The sequence below is a fragment of the Hyperolius riggenbachi genome, chromosome 10 (assembly GCF_040937935.1).
Source record: "Hyperolius riggenbachi isolate aHypRig1 chromosome 10, aHypRig1.pri, whole genome shotgun sequence".
In the NCBI taxonomy this organism is placed as follows: domain Eukaryota; kingdom Metazoa; phylum Chordata; class Amphibia; order Anura; family Hyperoliidae; genus Hyperolius; species Hyperolius riggenbachi.
The window spans coordinates 57,121,861-57,141,544 of NC_090655.1; the positions used below are offsets into that span (position 1 = coordinate 57,121,861).

The 19,684-nt window shown below is 43.8% G+C and overlaps 1 protein-coding gene across 1 annotated transcript in view; it reads right to left on the reverse strand.

Moving 5' to 3' along the window:
• Positions 1-19,684, reverse strand: part of LOC137534197 (VPS10 domain-containing receptor SorCS3-like) — an 872,207-nt gene that overhangs the window by 343,341 nt on the left and 509,182 nt on the right. The window contains exon 6 of the mRNA XM_068255595.1: positions 13,624-13,688. Within this exon, the coding sequence (XP_068111696.1) occupies positions 13,624-13,688 (65 nt within the window). The remainder of the gene's footprint in view (positions 1-13,623; positions 13,689-19,684) is intronic.

The window sequence follows — 19,684 nt, forward strand, 5'->3', positions numbered from 1 at the left end:
TATTTTATGACATGATTTTGTGTTTGAAACTTTGACTATGCTTACAATGTATACACTACACTCTTGCTTGGCACAAATTTGGTAAATTACAGACAAACATTTTGGAAAAATTAATTAGACCACATTATGAACAAAAATCCAGCCAAAATTGAATGCCAGAGATTAAAGGGATACTGTAGGGGGGTCGGGGGAAAATGAGTTGAACTTACCCGGGGCTTCTAATCGTCCCCGGAGACATCCTTTGCCCACGCAGCCGCTCACTGATGCTCCGGCCCCCGCCTCCGGTTCACTTCTAAAATTTCAGACTTTAAAGTCTGAAAACCACTGCACCTACGTTACCGTGTCTTCGATCCCGCTGATGTCACCAGGAGCGTACTGCGCAGACACAGACCATACTGGACCTGCACAGTACGCTCCTGGTGACATCAGCGAGAGTGAGGTCCCGGCAACGCAGGCGCAGTGGTTTTCAGACTTGAAAGTCTGAAATTGTAGAATAGAACAGGAGGTGGGGCCAGAGCATCGGTGAGAGGCTGTGTAGGCACAGGATGTCTGTGGGGGACCATTACAAGCTCCGGGTAAGTTCAACTCATTTTCCCCCAACCCCACTACAGTATCCCTTTAAATTTCACAATTTTTCTTTAAGGAGGCTGATATATTTAGCACTAGTAAACACTGTTACAGAGGCACCAGTAGTGTAAAATTTGGATAAAAGGTTTAAAAGGAGGGAGGCTAGTGGTGGACTTCCCTCCCCAATGCAGACACAAGATAGTGTCGTTTTTTCAACAAAAATAATTTATTCACATACTCCACAGACAGACATACAGACAGAGGCGCTAAGGTGTTTGACCCCGAACACAAGTTGTTATACTCCTGTTTATAGCCTGATGAAGTGGGATGTGCCTACGAAACGTGTTGCAAGTATTTGGAGTATGTGAATAAATTATTTTTGTTGAAGAAACAACACTATCTTGTGTCTCCATTGGGGAGGCAAGTCCACCACTAGCCTCCCGCCTTTTAAACCTTTTATCCAAATTTTACACTACTGGCGCCCCTGTAACCGTGTTTACAATTTGAGTCCACCCCTGGTGGAGGGGATTTGGCCCCTTTTTCCTTCCGATCTACAGAGAGCGACTTCTTAATCCTGTGTGGGGACAGGTGTAATTCTCCCCACCTGCCTGTTTAGTGGTTACCTGGACGGTAACCCAGATTTGTGAGTATAATCCTTACAATACATTTTCCACTTCATTTATCCAGTACCTACTACACTATATTGGGCTGTCGGTGACTCGCTCCCTTATCTATTTAGCACTAGTGTTCAAATGTAGGTTTCTAACATGAACACTTTTTAGCACACACAGTTGGCAGTTCCTGGCTTATGCAGCGGGTGAGATTCATCTCTGCCCAGTGTTGGATTTTATCAATGGTCCTCAGTCTGCAAGTACCAAGCTGCAACTATGATGAACTTTATTTATGGCTGAGAGCAACTTATCTTCTATATACAGTATGCTATACAAGCATTAAAGAGGAGCTGTTAGGTATAAGGTCTCAGAGAAAATAAACACATATATCAGTAGCTAAAGATTGGCTGTACTTACATTACATATGCATTTCACTGTCCACGTTTGGATTTCACAGAATTTGTATATATTATATGCAGAGAATGATGCTCCTGACAGCTCATGGCAAGTCCTATGTTTGTGAAGCCAAATGTGTCGTCATGTCCTGCCTGCTTCTAATCACAGAACAGCTCATACTGAATAACACTAGTTTGCAGTGAATATTAATGAGCCATGTGGCTAGGAACAATAGCGGACTCCTGCAGTGTACGCTGCCCCGAGATTTATCTGTGCTGTGGCTGGACTGAGTTTTAGAAGCTGCTGAAACTTGATCCCGTCTTCTCCTTAGCAGCCGAGGGGAGGGCCCCAGAATGCTTTGCAGTATGTTATGCGGCTTGCGTCCTGCTTAGCTCTAAGCTTTGCTGATAAGCATACATCAAAGGTAAGAGAGATCTTTATCTTCAGTAATGTCTTTTTGGCTTCCTTCTAAACTGTTTAACACAGGAGACTAGAGGTTTAAATTAGCTTCTGCAGCCTGACAGTTACTCTTTAAAGTGGGATTGTCAGCCATAAAATCAAATTCAATGTACCCACTGCTATGTGTTATTATGCAACATGACTGCATTGTAAGCTTTCCAATATAATCATAACGGTGTCTGCTGCAATAAATCTCATCTCAGTACACCTAACTATTTGGTACATTGCCGAGGAGAGGGAAGCAAGTTATCTCCCCTGCCACATTACTGCTCCTCACTGATTGGCTGAGGACAGTTCAGAGTGACACGAGGCTGCAAAGGGAAATACACCTCAGCCCTCTGCAGAAGCTGCTGAAATATTATCTATGCTGTGCTTACATGTGTTTACAAAGCAAGCCAGATACAACAGTGTAGTTTCTAGGAGGAAAAGAATAAGGGAGGAAATTACATCAGGACTGGCTTCAGTCAGCGGCAGTAAAGATAGAAAATGCCTGAAACAGTTTTCACTTTATTTACTATATAAAATGCACTAAAATCAAAATGTGAAAAGAACAATACATGTATTATGTAAGTAGAGCAAGTATTTATCTACTTATATACGTTGTTTTTTTTCCAAGGAGAATATGGCTGTCCCTTGTGCTTCAACACTGTAATGTAAATATAGAGCCTGCTATTTCTTAGAAGAAGGCAACCCTGGCTTATTGAGATTATTGAGAAGGCTTAGATACAGTCAGGTGAGCATGAATCACCCCTGTTGGCAGACCTGCGCTGACTTACAGTATATGTTATGGCTCTTAATTGCGTTCCATCATTTAAGATTATATGGATATGTCTACATCATTTACTCTAACTAGCATATCTCTGCATTTATGTATTCCTGAAGACTATGGGGAGACTTGGATTTGCATGTATAATTGGTCTCTCCATTGTATTAGATGGCCTTTGCACTTAAATACACATCCTCTGCCTATTTGAATATTTATATTTGCACTTGTCATAGTTCTCTTCTGCATCTGACTGGAGTTGTAGACTTGCTGTTGCTGGATGTGAGGTTTCCTTTGGAAAATAGCTTTCCGCTAACATACTTCACTCTGGGCAGAATGTGAAGGTGGAATGTTTGCCTTTTTTGCCTAAACGATTCCCTGTATTTGTTGAGCATTTTAAATATCCTGGCCGGCGGTTTTATATGTTTAGTAGTCATATTATATTACATGATCTTGAGGGTCCATTGAGAGCGATCGGGATTGAAATGTTAAATATCTTGGATCGCTGAAAAATCGCAAAATTGTCCAGTAAAAAATATGAAAAAAAAAACCCTAAAAAACAATCCCCAGCGCAAAACGCTAGCACTTTTTTTTTTTTTTTAAATAATTTTTTTTGAATCTTACATCAAAAAACTGATCAGACGTGTTGGAAACAATCGGATAGAAGAATACGAAAACAGAGCGTTTAATTTAAAGATTAACTGTCAGGCTGCAAAAGCTAATTTAAACCTCTATTCTACTGTGTTAAACAGTTTAGAAGGAAGCCAAAAAAGGCAATACTAAAGTTAAAATCTCTCTTACTTTGATGTTTGCTGAACAGCAAGGCTCTTTATTCCCAAGCTCCTAAGGAGGCCGGCAGGACGCATAACAGATACTGCAAAGCATTCTGGGTCTGCTTCTTCTCCCCACTGCACTCCCTTAGTCCTCCCCTTCATTTCCCTATCCCGCCCTAAGGCTGCTTTCACAGTGAGACGTTACAGGCTCATGTTACAGCAGCTTGTAATTTGCAGCCCAGCTCACAGCACTGAAAAATCAATGTGCTGTTCACAGGGCACATGTTCTGTTAGAGCAGGGGTCTCAAACTCGCAGCCCGCGGGCCATTTGCGGCCCTCGATACAATATTTTGTGGCCCGCGCCGGCAAAAGCTTCCTTATAGTTCGCTTCAGTGCTCCCAAGTAATCTGCCGCATCCCTGCCGCTAAACGAGGGCATCGCCACCTCTGCCTGCCCCTCTCACTCTTCCTTCATAGAGAGGGGCGGGGAGAGGCGGCGATGCGCCGCAATTGATGTCAGGAGGGGCAGAGCTGAAGCTGAAAGCTCTGCCCCTTCCAGGAAATGCCGGCGGATTCCCCCCCCCCGGGCGATTTGCGGGCTCTGAAGCCCTCGTTTTGCGGCGGGGACATGGCAGATTGCTTGTAATGGGAGCACTGAAGCGAACTAGAAGGTAAAATAGGCAAAATAGTTCACTTCAGTGTGAATTTGATCTTGAAATAAAACTCAATGCAAGGGGCGGGAGGGGGGTGGGGGTGGCGTTAGCTGCTGATTGACTTTTTTTGTGCAATCCCTTTTTGCGGCCCAGCCTCATCCTGACTTTGCCTCCTGCGGCACCCAGGTAAACTGAGTTTGAGACCCCTGCGTTAGAGTATACTGCATGAGTCCGCTATTGTTCCTAGCCACATGGCTAATTAATATTCACTGCACAGTAGTGTTGTCTGGATCATGATCCATTAGGATCTTTGATCCTGATCTTTTTTTTTTGAGTCATCAGGAAGCAAGGAAAGGGAGGATATGACATCACAATTGGCTTCATACAAGACAGACAAACATGGAACCTGCCATGAGCTGTCAGGAGCATCAATCTCTGCAAATACTATATAAAAATTATGTGAAGTACAAACGAGGACAGTGAAATGCATATGTAATGTAAGTACAGCCAATATTTAGCTACTGATATATGTGTTTTTTTTTCTCTGAGACCTTATACCTAACAGCTCCTCTTTAATCATTTTGTGAAATCATTGGAAAAAAAAAATGCAATAGTAAGTTTATGGTTAGTGATGATCGTAATCTGCTAATTGCAATTACGCAACATTTTGTGTATTTTTTTCCGATTATGGCCTTGCAGCATTAGGGTTTGGATATTCGATTAATTTCGTGTAATTCAATTGTAATTTTGTGCAGATTTTAGTGGTGAATAGCAAAGCCCCCATTCATACTATTGACACCAAAATAGCTAGATTTGTTTAGGGGGAATAGTGGGAACAAATAAAAAAAATATATATCTTTCAAAAAGACCCCATTGTTTTTTTTTTTCCTTTGCATTTTCAGAATTGATTATCTCAAAAACTACAAGGTGTTATTCCCACTATTATCCTTAACCCCCTTGCCATTTCAATTATGTCGGCAAGGGGGCGGCGCAGCACTTACCGGTAATTTTTTTTTTTTAATTCATGTAGCTAGCCTAGCGCTAGCTACATTATAGCCGCTGAAAAGCGGCATCCCCCTACCTACTCCGATCGCTGCCGGCGATCTTTGTAAGCAGGAAATCCTATTCAGAACGGGATTTCCTGCTCGACTTCTCCCGTCGCCATGGCGATGATCGCGATGACGTCACCGACGTCAGAGGGAACCCCGATCCACCCCTCAGCGCTGCCTGGCACTGATTGGCCAGGCTGCGCAAGGGGTCTGGAGGGTGGGGGGCGCGGCGGGTAGCGGTGAATCGGTGGTGATCAAGATATGCACGCAGCTAGCAAAGTGCTAGCTGCGTGCAATAAAAAAAATTGTGAAAATCGGCCCAGCGGGGCCTGAGAAATCCTCCTGCACAGTTTACCCCAAGCTGAGCTCGGGATAACCGGCAAGGAGGTTAATATACACATTTTGGTGACAGTGGCATGTACGGGGGCTTTGCTAAAGTACATTTCTACTAAATTACATTTCCTGATTACATTTACATACTAAAATGATTTAAAATTTTCCTGAAATTTCACATTATGATTTTGCATCGTAATTTGCAATTAATCGCAAATTACAATTATGCAAAATTCATGCTCACCACTATACATATGGTTCGATCTTTTTTGTTATTATTAGATTGAATAGAAAAATAAAAAAAATCAATCAATTTCTCTGGTCAAAAAGACAAAAAATTGGGTAAATGTATGGCCACTTTTAAGCTTGGTACATACATCCAATTTGGCCAATAATTTACCAATTTTACCACTTCTGTCATGTACCTACACCATTACCTAGTGCAGGGATACCGACTTACAGTGATTACCTTATTGCCTGAGGCAGCGGGCTCGACCCACGAAACTCATCACAGCAAAGTAGAATGTACTCCAATAAAGTCTGGTTTATTTTTCTCAAACTAGACCAATCGTTTTATCTGTTGGAAGGTATGTCCACCACTAGAGATGTCGTGAACCTCCGATTTTCGGTTCGCGAACCCCGCTCACGAACCTTCGCGGAAGGTTCGGTTCGCCGAAAAGTTCGCGAACCGCAATAGACTTCAATGGGGATGCGAACTTTGAAAAATAGAAAAAATTATGCTGGCCACAAAAGTAATGGAAAATATGTTTCAAGGGGTCTAACACCTGGAGGGGGGCATGGCGGAGTGGGATACATGCCCAAAGTCCCGGGGGAAAAATCTAGATTTGACGCAAAGCAGCGTTTTAAGGGCAGAAATCACATTGAATGCTAAATTGCAGGCCTAAAGTGCTTTCAAACATCTTGCAAGGGTATACATCAATCAGGGAGTGTAATTAGAGTTCTGCTTCACACTGACACACCAAACTCACTGTGTAACGCACCACAAACAGCTGTTTGCATTGTGACGGCCATGCTGGACTGGTGCGCACTGTGGCGAAAGTGTAGGCAGTGGCAGTTTTCATATGCTGTGGTAGCTCAATAATAGAACAACAGTGACTGTCCAGCTGATCAAATTTGGTCTGTTCACAATGAAGCAACAACCTTATTATCTTCTTGTATGTAGGTAGGCATAGGTAGGTGTCCCAGTAGTTAGCTAGGCCCATTATAGGTAGGTAGGCATTGGTAGGAGTCCCAGTATAGGTAGGTAGGCATAGGTAGGTGTCCCAGTAGTTATCTAGGCATAGGTAGGAGACCCAGTATAGGTAGGTAGGCATAGTAGGTGTCCCAGTAGTTAGCTAGGTATAGTTAGGTGTCCTAGTAGTTAGCTAGGCATAGGTAGGTGTCCTAGTAGTTAGCTAGGCATAGGTAGGAGTCCCAGTATAGGTAGGTAGGCATAGGTAGGAGTCCCAGTATAGGTAGGTAGGCATAGGTAGGTGTCCCAGTAGTTAGCTATGCATAGGTAGGAGACCCAGTATAGGTAGGTAGGCATAGGTAGGTGTCCCAGTAGTTAGCTAGGCATAGGTAGGAGTCCCAGTATAGGTAGGTAGGCATAGGTAGGAGTCCCAGTATAGGTAGGTAGGCATAGGTAGGTGTCCCAGTAGTTAGCTATGCATAGGTAGGAGACCCAGTATAGGTAGGTAGGCATAGGTAGGTGTCCCAGTAATTATCTAGGCATAGGTATGTGTCCTAGTAGTTAGCTAGGCATAGGTAGGTGTCCTAGTAGTTAGCTAGGCATAGGTAGGAGTCCCAGTATAGGTAGGTAGACATACGTAGAAGTCCCAGTATAGGTAGCTAGGCATAGGTAGGAGACCCAGTAGTTAGCTAGGCATAGGTAGGAGTCCCAGTATAGGTAGGTAGACATACGTAGAAGTCCCAGTATAGGTAGCTAGGCATAGGTAGGAGACCCAGTATAGGTAGGTAGGCATAGGTAGGTGTCCCAGTAGTTAGCTAGGCATAGGTAGGAGACCTAGTATAGGTAGGTAGGCATAGGTAGGAGTCCCAGTATAGGTAGGTAGGCATAGGTAGTTCCCCTAGTATAGGTAGGTAGCTAGGTGTCCCCGTATAGGTAAGTAGGTGCCCCAGTAGTTAGGTAGGCATAGGTAGGTGTCCCAGTATAGATAGTTAGGCAGGGCCTGGCTGGCACAGTAATAACAATTACCAAGGTCCAGCTGCAACAGATAGGGCTGTATAATTCAGTGAGCAACAAAAAAAAAAAACACATTAGAAAAACATTAGAGCTCTCAAAAGAGCTGTTGAGGGGTGCTATTTTAGCAATAACAATCAGCCAGGAGCAAGCCAAGAGCCTAACTAATCTTTCCCTAGGAGAACAAGTCTGCAGCAGCTTTCCCTAGTCTGTATCTAGCAGGCACACGAGTGAGTGTCATGGCTGGCAAACCTGCCTTATATTGGGGGGGGGGGGGGGGGGCTCCAGGGCATAGTGTAGCCTGAATGGCTACAATGTGCCTGCTGACTGTGATGCAGAGGGTCAAAGTTGCTGACTGTGATGCAGAGGTCCTTAGTGCATTATGGGGCGAATCGAACTTCCGCAAAAGTTCGCTTGGTCCAGGCGAATGCGAACCCCCAAAGTTCGCCTGGAACCGTTCGCTACATGTCTATCCGCCACTACCTCCCATTTTTAAGCTGCTGTTAGTGTATTTTATTATTTTTTAAGCACAGCTAAACTCCTCCCCCCAACAAGGCAGGGATTAGATTGTAAGCTCCTCTGAGGACAGTTAGTGAAGTGACGGCAAGGATTATTATTATTATTTTTTATTTATATAGTGCAACATATTCCGCAGCGCTTTACAAAGCACAATAAGACGACAAGGGGAACATAGATACACTACCAAAATGTACAACAGAGTTCCAAGCAGCACAAATATTGTGACAAAAACAGTAAACATTAGGAGGAGGACCCTGCCCTTGCGAGCTTACAATCTAATGGGTAGTGGGGGACACGCTAGGTAAGGGGGTGGAGGATGGATGAGGCAGTGACCCTTTGCCTCTGATTACATTGTGTCAGATAAGTAAATAAGGGCTATAGAATGTTATAAGCTTGTCTGAAAAGGTGTGTTTTAAGAGTGCGTTTGAAGATGCCCAGGCTTGGAGCTTAAATCTATTAACCCTTCGCACTCTCACATGCAAATGTTCAAACAAATGCATTCACAGATTCACTCATCCAGGCACAACTGTTATCCCTACAGCTAAGTTAAAAGCCGGGGTTTTAGTTCACAGAAGAATGCATTCTTATGCTTAGTCACCTATACTGCGCAGAAGTAGCCAGGTAAGCATAGGTGTCCTAACTCTGGCCCTGTAACATGCATAGTGCAGACATGCCACCACATTCATTGCATCAAACCTATCAATAGATTAGGAGCACACATCCTGACGTCCTCTCCTGGGACAGATAGTGCATCTTACCAGGCATTCGCACAAGGGAGCTAACGTTATGTGTCCATGTGCACCATGCGCATACACCAGCATAAGCTGTGTGCATGCTGACAAACACATACAGAGGAAGGAGGGAGTGCACTGAATTAGACCCTAGCCACAGGGGTCAGTAACAAGAACAAAATACATATATCCAGGCACATCGCATCTAGTTAGGACATTAAATAAGTTAAGGAAAGGGAGGTGCTGAAGAGGGTGTGGCTAGAAAACAGCAAAAATCTATTAACCCTTCGCACTCACACCAGGCTTGGAGCATGACGTACAGGCTGTGGAAGAGAGTTCCAGATAAGGGGTGATGCTCGTGTAAAGTCTTGGATGTGAGCATGAGAGGAGGTGATCAGCTTAGAGGCCAGGAAAATTTCTTGGGAGGAGCAGAGGTTGCGGGAGGGACAATATCTTGAGATTAGTGATGAGATGTATGGAGGGCACAACTCATGGAGGGCTTTGTACGTTAGAGTCAGGAGTTTGAACAGGATCCTCTGGGTAATGGGTAACGAGTGGAGAGAACGGCACAGTGGGGCTGCATCAGAAAAGCATGTGGAGAGGTGAATGAGGCGGGCCGCTGAATTTAGAAGGGATTGGAGAGGTGCTAGCCTTTTTTGTGGTAGACCACAGAGCAGGGTGTTGCAGTAGTCTAGGCGGGAGATGATTAAGGATTACATTATAAGCTCCTCTGAGGAAACTTAGTGATGTGAGGGCAGGGAATAGAATTTGAAAACTTCTTGACAAGCGGCGCACTTGATGAGTGATAGGCAGCTCAGAGATTACTGTAAAAGCCTGTTCACTGCCCGTTCATTCCGAGTGCAAGGTCTGGCTGTTGGTAGCCACCCACTGCTATGCACAACACTCTGTGTAGCAGGACAAAGGTTTGGCAGGCCAACTGCTACTGCTGACCTGCTGCCCTCAGCCTGCCCCTTGCTTTCCTGCCTCCCCATGCCATGGCCTTTGTGGCCTTGCCTGAAATCGAGCCATGATCTTCCATATACAGTATGCTATCTGAGCATGAACACAGTAATGATAATATAGAGTCTGCTATTGGGATTCCGCACAAGAAGGCTACACTGACATAGTGAGGTGGTTGCTGTGCCGCGTACCTTCAGCAGGCCTCATGCATATACAGTCATCATGTGAGCGTGGATCACCTCTGTTGGCAGATCACTAATGACTTATATGTTATGGCTTTTATCGCTTTTCATAATTTAACAGATAGCTGCCGGGTGAGCCTCATTGATTATTCCATACACCTACCATTACATTCATATGTCTACATTATTTACACAAACTGGCAGATCTCTGCAATAATACATTCCACAGGACTATGGGGAGACTTGGATTTGCATGTATAATTGGCCTCGCCATTGTGTTAGACGGCCTTACACTGAAAGCCACACTTCCCTGCAGTGGCGTAACTAGAACTCATTGGGCCCCGCTGCAAAACTTTGGATGGGGGCCCCCTTGACCCTACTGAACACTGAATAGGGACTGTCTGCAAATCTGTGTCTGCAAAACTTTGTATGATTCCTTTTTAGTGGCTGAGCAGATGCAGTCATTTGGAAAAATGTGTAGAGAGCAGAATTTTTTTTCTCCATATCCATAGTTGTCAGTCTCTAAGGACAGGGAAAAGAAACTCCTCCCCCCCACGGGACCCCCTGCAGCTTCTGGGCCCCCCAGCAGCTGCATCCCTTGCAGGATCTATTGTTACGCCCCTGCTTCCCTGCCTATGTGAATATTTATACTTGAACTTGTCATCTTCTGCATCCGACTGGACGATATGTTTCCATAAAACGATATGTTTGTTCTAAAGGCTATATTTCCACTTATCCATTTCATTTCTTGGGTAGAATTCGTAGGAAGAATATTTGAACTATTTCCAAAAAGGTTATCTTGTAACTTAAAGAGAAACCGTAACCAAGAACTGAACTTCATCCCAATCAGTAGCTACTAATTTATTTAATGTCCTAACTAGAGGTGATGTGCCTGGATATATGTATTTCCATTTTACTACTGACCCCTGTGGCTAGGATCCAATTCAGTGCACTCCCTCCTTCCCCTGTATGTATTTGTCAGCATGCAGACAGCTTATGCTGGTGTATGCGCATGGTGCACATGGACACATAACATTAGCTCCCTTGTGCGATTGGTAAGATGCATTGTCTGTCCCAGGAGAGGAAGTTAGGATGTGTGCTCCTAATCCATTGATAGGTTTGATGCAATGAATGTGTTTGCATGTCTGCACTATGCATGTTACAGGGCCAGAGTTAGGACACCTATGTTTACCTGGGTACTTCTGCGCAGTATAGGTGATTAAGCATAAGAATGTATTCTTCTGTGAACTAAAACCCTGGCTTTTAATTTAGCTGTAGGGATAACAGTTGTGCCTGGATGAGTGAATCTGTGAATGCATTTGTTTGAACATTTGCATGTGAGTGTGCGAAGGGTTAATAGATTTTTGCTGTTTTCTAGCCACACCCCCTTCAGCACCTCCCTTTCCCTAATAATTTATTTAATGTCCTAACCAGAGGCGATGTGCCTGGATATATGTATTTCCATAACCAAGAACTGAACTTCATCCCAATCAGTAGCTGATACCCCCTTTCCCATGAGAAATCTTTACCTTTTCACAAACGGATCATCAAGGGGCTCTGTATGGCTGATTTTGTGGTGAAACTCCTCCCACCGTGTGATGTCAGCGCCTCACAGCACTGAGGTGCTGACATCACACAGTGGGAGCCTTGTTGCATTGTGGGAAATAACAGCTATTCCCAACTGCCAAAAAAAAAGCAAGCAGCAGCTACTTCCACTGACATCACCTGCCAGCAGTAAAATGTTGCCATGTGATACATTTCAGAATGTAAATCAGGGAGAGGAAAGATTTTACAATGGACAAACACTGATTAAATAGTTTACACATCATTATTATAAAAATTAAGCACCGTTTTCATTGTTATTTTCACTGGAGTTCCTCTTTAAAAAGGCACTGTAGTGACATATAGTAGAATGCAGTAAATTATTCACAATACCCACCTTTATGGTAATTTTCCAGGTTTCAGCTTCAGAAGAACTTCCTATATCTTTATATTGCTGTGTATTGGGACGTTGCCCCATCCTTAGCCAAGGCTGTTCAACTATGCGATATTTTCTTCCCAGAGCATTCTGGGACACCAGGCATTATTTTCACTGGCTTTGGAACTAACCCGATCCAAAATATGATTGGTGGATACAGGGGGCAAACTGACTCAGAATATGATTGGTGGATACAAGCAGTAAACTGGTCCTGAATATGACTGGTGGATACAGGGGGAAAACTGACTCCGAATATGATTGATGGATACAAGCGGTAAACTGATCCCGAACCTGTCCCCTAGCTTCACTGCTCCCCTAGTGCTGGCTTCTGCTGATGATGCTATTAGCAGAAGCCGGCACTAGGGGAGCGGTGAAGGAGAAGAGAGGTCTCTGATTAGGTGAGCCATGCTGCAGCTACTTGCATTTATTCAGGGGGAACGGAGAACACAAGAGGGAGAGAAGGGGACAGAAGGGGACACATGGGGGACAGAAAGGGAAACAAGTGGGACAGAAGGAAACACTTCGGGGACAGAAGGAGACACATCGCGGACAGAAGGAGACACATGGGGGACACAAGAGGTGGCTGGATAGTGTAATGGTTAAGGGCTCTGCCTCTGATGTAGGAGTCCTGGGTTCAAATCCTGGCTCTTCCTACTCAGTAAGCCAGCACCTATTCAGTAAGGAGTTCATTGGGCAAGTCTCCTTAACACTGCTACTGCCTACTGAGTGCGCTCTAGTGGCTGCCTCACAAGCGCTTTGAGTCCGACAGGAGAAAGGTGCTATACAAAAAAAAAGGAAAAGGAAAAAGGAAAGAGGGACACATGGGGACACATGGGAGACACAAGGGGACACATGGGACACACAAGGGGACACATGGGAGTCACAAGGGGACACATGGGAGACACATGGGAGACACAAGGGAGACACATGGGGGACACAAGAGGACACATGGGGGACACAAGAGGACACATGGGGGCACAAGGGGACACATGGGGGACACAAGAGGACACATGGGGACACAAGGGGACACATGGGAGACACATGGGGACACATGGGGACACAAGAGAACACATGGAGACACGAGGGGACACATGAGGGACACATGTTTCTTGCCCTCTAAACCTAGGTGCGTCTTATGGTCTGGAGCGTCTCATATACCGAAAAATACGGTAACTTCCCCAAAATCCCTGCCTGGGACAGCCTGTCCAGAGCACCTGTGTCCACCTTTCAGCTTGTACAAAGAAGCAGCACCTGTGCCTCGCTCAGCCCTGCAGGCAGCACAGATACAGGTGCGACTTTAAGCAGCCCGGCAGCACATTGTCAATACCACAGTCTACCTTCTGCCAGTCAATTAAAATGCAAATTCCAGGTATGAAAATAAAAAGGCAGCCGATGGTGCATTACAAAAAGCAGCAATTTCCATTATGATTCATCCATAAGAACTCACGTCCGTCAGCTGTCCGGGCTTCCATGTGAACAAGGTCAGCCTCCTTATCTAAGCCCATTACCGACCTGGGGAAAGGAGAGAGAGGAGAGAGACAGGAGACACAATGAGACAAAGGCAGCTCCAGATAGACACATTATTCAGCCACATTGTATATTAATTGCCTGACCAGCCTAGCAGAAATAGCACAAATTGTCTACGCATTGAGAATTATCATACGGGAAGTCTGTCTGCTCTTGTCAGGTCTGTCAAGAAAAAAAAAAGAAGATCTGACAACATAACTTGCAGGCCTGTGTGATCCTCTAATCTCATCTTCTAGCCAGCAATGATGATTGCTGGGAACTGGGGATGTCATTGAGATGCTAATGATTCCAAGTGGATGCAAATGCTATGCAAATATATGCATTTTAAAGTGGACCTGAACTCAGAACTTCCTCTCTGCTCTAAAGGCAAGCAACATCATAATGACCTTTAAGAAAAACATTTCTCTGTTACAGCTTATACAAACCCTGCAATCATTTTGCAGTGTGTCTACTTGCTGCTTTACTGAAAGGAAACATAGGGTTAACATCCTGCGTTTACAAATTAGTTGCTCTGCCGTGGCAGTCAGAAGGGATGATCAATGAGACGCAAATATTTCTGAAATGATGCACATTTTTATGCAAATATGTGCAGCTTGAAAAAGGACCAATCAATTTAAACCTAGGTTTACATTGATTGGTCAATTTTAAAACTGCATATATTTGCATAAAAATGTGCATACATTTGCATTAACTTAATTTGCATATCTTTGATCATCTCTAGCGGTCAGCTGACACAGCTAGGGATCAAATTACAACTTGTGTATATAGTTGTTGAGGGACGCTGCTCAAATTATTTAATATTATATTATTTTATTTTATTACAAAGAACTAGCAGTACCATATGCTGCCAAGTTATGATCTTCTGCCTCCTGCTGCTAACCTCAAATGGTGGGGTTCTCCCCCTTCCCCACCTTTACACAAGGCAATCTATACGTATATATTCACTGGAGGTGCGCTGGAAATGTACGGTTATGAGTTATCCCTATTCAATAGAGGTATTTTAAAAGTACAAATAGTATTGCACACTGAAGTTTCCAATAAAAACTGCTTTATTAAACAAAATTGTTACTTAAATTATGAGACCACTACGTACACTCTATGTAATTGCCTCATACACTCACACACTCATACTGAAGCATGCTGGTTCCCCTTTAAGAATATATTATAATAAAAATCACCTTAGGAAAAAATTATATCTCTGCAGATAATATAATTGTATAGGAAAAAAACACGCCCGTGCAGTCACTCTTCACAGCGTATAATCTTGTTGTAGAGAAAGTTCAACGGGTATATATCTTTCCAAAACAGTATAACATCTCCTGATGTAATTGAATAGAGCCGCTATGTGTGATATCCCAAAAAGATCAGAATACTCTCTCTTACCAATTCCGATCACTGCTACTCCCAGGGTTTCCTCCTGGATGTGGGTAGATATATTTGCTCAGCTCTCAGGTACCTTTCTTAAAATCACATCAGCTGTGGTTCCTAGGACCGCAACTTCACCGATCCTCTCCAGCCGTTACAAGTCAGGCTCCCGAACTTCCGGTTCCGGGTGGTGACGTCACTTCCCTTAGTGCGTCTCACCAGAGCAACTTTCACCCCTCACCGCTCCTTCCATTCATTCGCCTATAACTTTCTTACTACTTATCACAATAAAACAATCTAGATCTTGTTTTATTTACCACCAATTACCGGTAAGCTTTCTTTTTGCTAAGAATTATTTTATTCCAACTGCATTTTAACAGAAAAAAAAAATCAGTTTTCAGCCATTATAGTTTTAAAATAATACATGCTACTATAATTAAAACCCACACATTTTATTTGCCCATTTGTCCCAGTTACTGCAATGTTTAGAAAATTTTCCCCAGTACAATGTATGACGCCAATATTTTATTTGGAAACAAAGGTGCATTTTTTTCAGTTTTGGGTCCATCCCCAATTACAAGCCAATAATTTATAAAAATAACAGTAATATACCGTCCTGACATACATATTAAAAAAGTTCAGTCCCTAAGGTAACTTTTTTTTACCAACATTTTTTGGGGGGAAGCTATTAGGGAGTGTGGGAGGTAAGGGGTCAATTTAAAAAGTAAAAATAGGTCTTTTTATTTAAAAAAATATTTTGGGATATAATTTTACTATTTGGCCACAAGATGCCCTCGCGCATAACTTCCCTATGCATAGTATTACTATGCACAGAGGATGTAATGCGTGGATTTTGTAAGTATCATTTTTTGGTGAACGGCGTCACCGTCTAATAGACGGATACGGTCATTCATACGGGGACTTTGATAAATGGATGGGAACTGTGTTTTTAGAGTACATAGCCTTGTCATTGACTGTCCTCAGAGGAGCTAATCCTCAGTAGTCAAGGTCTAATGTCCTAGCATATTATTATTATGTATTTATATAGCATTGACATCTTCTGCAGCAATTTACAGAGTACATAGTCATGTCACTGACTGTCCTCAGAGGAGCTCAGCTCACTATATAATACCTACCATAGTCATGGTCTAATTTCCCTGCCATAGTTAAAGGTAGTTTTTTGAGAAAACCAATGAAAGTATAAATATGTTTTCAGATTTTGGGAATGTAACAGAGAGACCAGGGGTAAAAAAACAAACATGTAGACATGGGGAAAACATGCAAACTCCATTAAAAGGGTGTCCTGGCTAAGTGGGATGTGGGACATCAAGGACAGAAGCACTGCAGAAGTTGCTGAAAAAAATAATATGGTCGCACTTCCTCTGTTAGGATGACAATGGAAAGAGTAGAATGGATAGTCAGGGGAACTGTGGGGGTCATCCAGAAAGTAACAGCAATATACTTTTATCTGCTATTTGTCAGGTTAATATATTCTCACCCTGCATTGCTTGTCACATGACTGCAGCAGAATGCTGGTAACGGTTTGTTCAGCAGCATTAATATGAAGCTTCCCAGCCCATTCCTCCAGCCCACATAGGTGAGTCATTAAATGCTACTACAACAAAGAGATTGAAATCCTTATAAAAATATGGTAAATGGTTAAATAAAGGCGGTGAATATGGGGAGAGCCTTTCACACTTATTATAGTCACTGCGGCACACCAGAAGTATACAATCCGACGCAAGGGCAACAGCGTATTCCCGCCATTTTACCACCTCATCCTTTTAAATAACGGCACATCTAAGTTATACAGGTTCTGGGGCTACTCACACATAATCAGTGCCTAAACTGCATCTAACTAGCCACAAGGCATGTATAATTCATATGTGCTGGTATTTAAAGGGATGAGGTGGCAACCCTAATTACCGCAAGAACCGCGCTTAATGCAAAGTACTATAAGCAATGCACTATGTGTAAACAATGGAGCGTCCCAGTGCGCATATGAGCACTGACAGGAATACCAGTGACGTATTTCTTGCCCAGTAGGGAGTATGTCACTGAGCTGAGGGCAGCACCTTGCATATGACCCTGTTGGCGTACTCTGCTGCAGGGTCATACGTTTGTAATTTTTTACCTTGCGGTGGGATGCGGCAGGTACATGGCACTGCACTGCAATGCAAAAATCAGGTGTAAAAGCAGTCTTAAATGAATTGGAAATGTAATCCTGTGTACCTAGCATTAGTGACATGACTATGTACAGATGATGCCAGCGCTACAGACATAAATACTAATAATAGGAGGGTCCTTCTTAGACATTTCCTGACCTGTAGAACCAAACAGGACTACATCCGTGAATTGGTGACAAAGAGTACAGCTAAGGACACATTTGTGCTCTCCTCTCTTATAGAACTCCGAAGCCAGAAGCAAAAGGCTGAGTCTTCATTGCAACATGTTCAAACTTATTAGCCTCTCCCATAACTCAATCTGACTCCAAATCCTATTACTTGGGATGGCGGCCTGCTCTGTCGTGACCTTGATATTTTCTGGCTGCCAGACATCCCCGTCCCCCCTCCTCAGCTGGTTTCTCACTGGGAAGTAAGTGCTCATGAAGTCTGTGACAAGACCCAGGGCTGTCGTTGTCCCCATTTCCTATCTGGGGGAGGGGGCAGGTGGTGCCCCGATGGCCCTCTCCATCTTCCCATCTCAACCCCTATGGGGACAGGGCCTCTTGCGGGAGGCTAGCACAATGCTCTGCTTTTCACACGTGTTTAAGCTCGGCCCCCGGAGGGAAGGAGAGTCTGGGGAAATCTTATTTCAGCGTCCGCGCTTGTCTCTGGGAAAAAAGAAATAATTCATAGGAGGATTTTTTTACCGAAGGCACAGAACTATCTGACGGAGGGATCTCGCAACCAAACAAGCGACAAGCAGAAAAGCAGGAGCTAAAATACTCTGCAAACAGTTCTGTGAGCAAATTACTGCAAGGTGACATATCTGAGAGCAGATATCATTATATGGCGCTCCCAAATATCTCGTCTGCTATCTCAACAATGCTTGTGCGCTTCACATTGATTTCTACCTTTCGGGGAAAAGAACACACGCTCGACTCGTAAAGGGAAAGGAACAGGCCACTGAGCACAATAATTTCCCTCTCCCGGAATGGTTTTTGTGACGCTCGGTGTCAAATTTCATGTCGTCTGTTTCCATTGTGGTAATAAGGAACGTTTGATCTGCTATTCAAAAAAGTCCCTGCCGGCATTCCCCGTGCCCCAGCCTATACCAGACAGGTGAGTTGTCTGTAAGTGAAACAGACATTTGTGGGTGACCTGTTCAGGGCTGTATTTAGGGTTTGCCCCCCCCCCCCCCTCCTGGGAGGGTGTTGGCGGCGCGCGAAAAATGGCGCCGCTGCGAAAAATGGGCGTGGCCACAGAATGCAGTGGGCGTGTTCATAACCTACAGTGGGTGTGGCCAATTCAAATATCCTAGTAAGAGTGCAGCCCAAAGTCGGTGGGGGCCATGTTTTCTCCCCGGGTATGAGTAAAGTGACCCTAAAAAAGCAAGTAGGAAATGTTCCCACCCCCCAAAAAAACACACATTAGCAAGTGTTCTCTCGCACAAAATAGTGGTAGGTATTAGAATGTGAGCTCCCCTGAGAAAAGTCAGTAACATGGCTATGTTCTCTGCAAAGTGCTGCAGAAGATGCCAGCAGGGCTGTGGAGTCGGAGTTGGAGTCGAGGATGCTATATAACTACATAATAATATGGTAGGACATTAGACTATGGCAGGATTAGATTTTAAGCTCCTTAGAGGATAGTCAGTGACATGACTACATACTCTGTGAAGTACTGCTGAAGATGGCAGTACAATATAGTACAGTAGTATGGTGGTGTAGTGGTTAGCGCTCTCGCATTGCAGCGCTGGGTTCCCGGTTTGAATCCCAGCCAGGTCAACATCTGCAAGGAGTTTGTATGTTCTCCCTTTGTCTGTGTGGGTTTCCTTCAGGCACTCTGGTTTCCTCCCACATGCCAATACCATACGATACAGATAAGTTAATTGACTTCCCCCTAAAAATTGGCCCTAGACTACAATACATACATACACATATGACTATGGTAGGGATTAGATTGTGAGCCCCTCTGTGGGACAGTTAGTGACAAGACAATACATACTCTGTACAGCGCTGCGTAATATGTTGCCGCTAAATAATTAGTATCAGTATAAAGTAGCCAGGTCTATATGTGTCCCCAATATAGACATACTATAGGTGTCCCCAGTATAGATAGCCAAGTTTATAGGTATCCCCAGTTTAGGTAGTAATCAGGGGCGTAACTAGAAATCACTGGGCCCCCTTGCAAAAATTTGGATGGGGCCCCCCCATAGGTGCCAAATAATCGTAATGGGGCAGTGTTTCACTATAAAATAATTGTAATGGGGCAGCATTTCACCATAAAATCGTAATGCAGCAATGTTTCACCATAAAATAATCGCAATGAGTGCAACATTTCACCAGAAAATAAACGCAATGAGTGCAACATTTCACCAGAAAATAAACGCAATGAGTGCAACATTTCAGCAGAAAATAAACGCAATGAGTGCAACATTTCAGCAGAAAATAAACG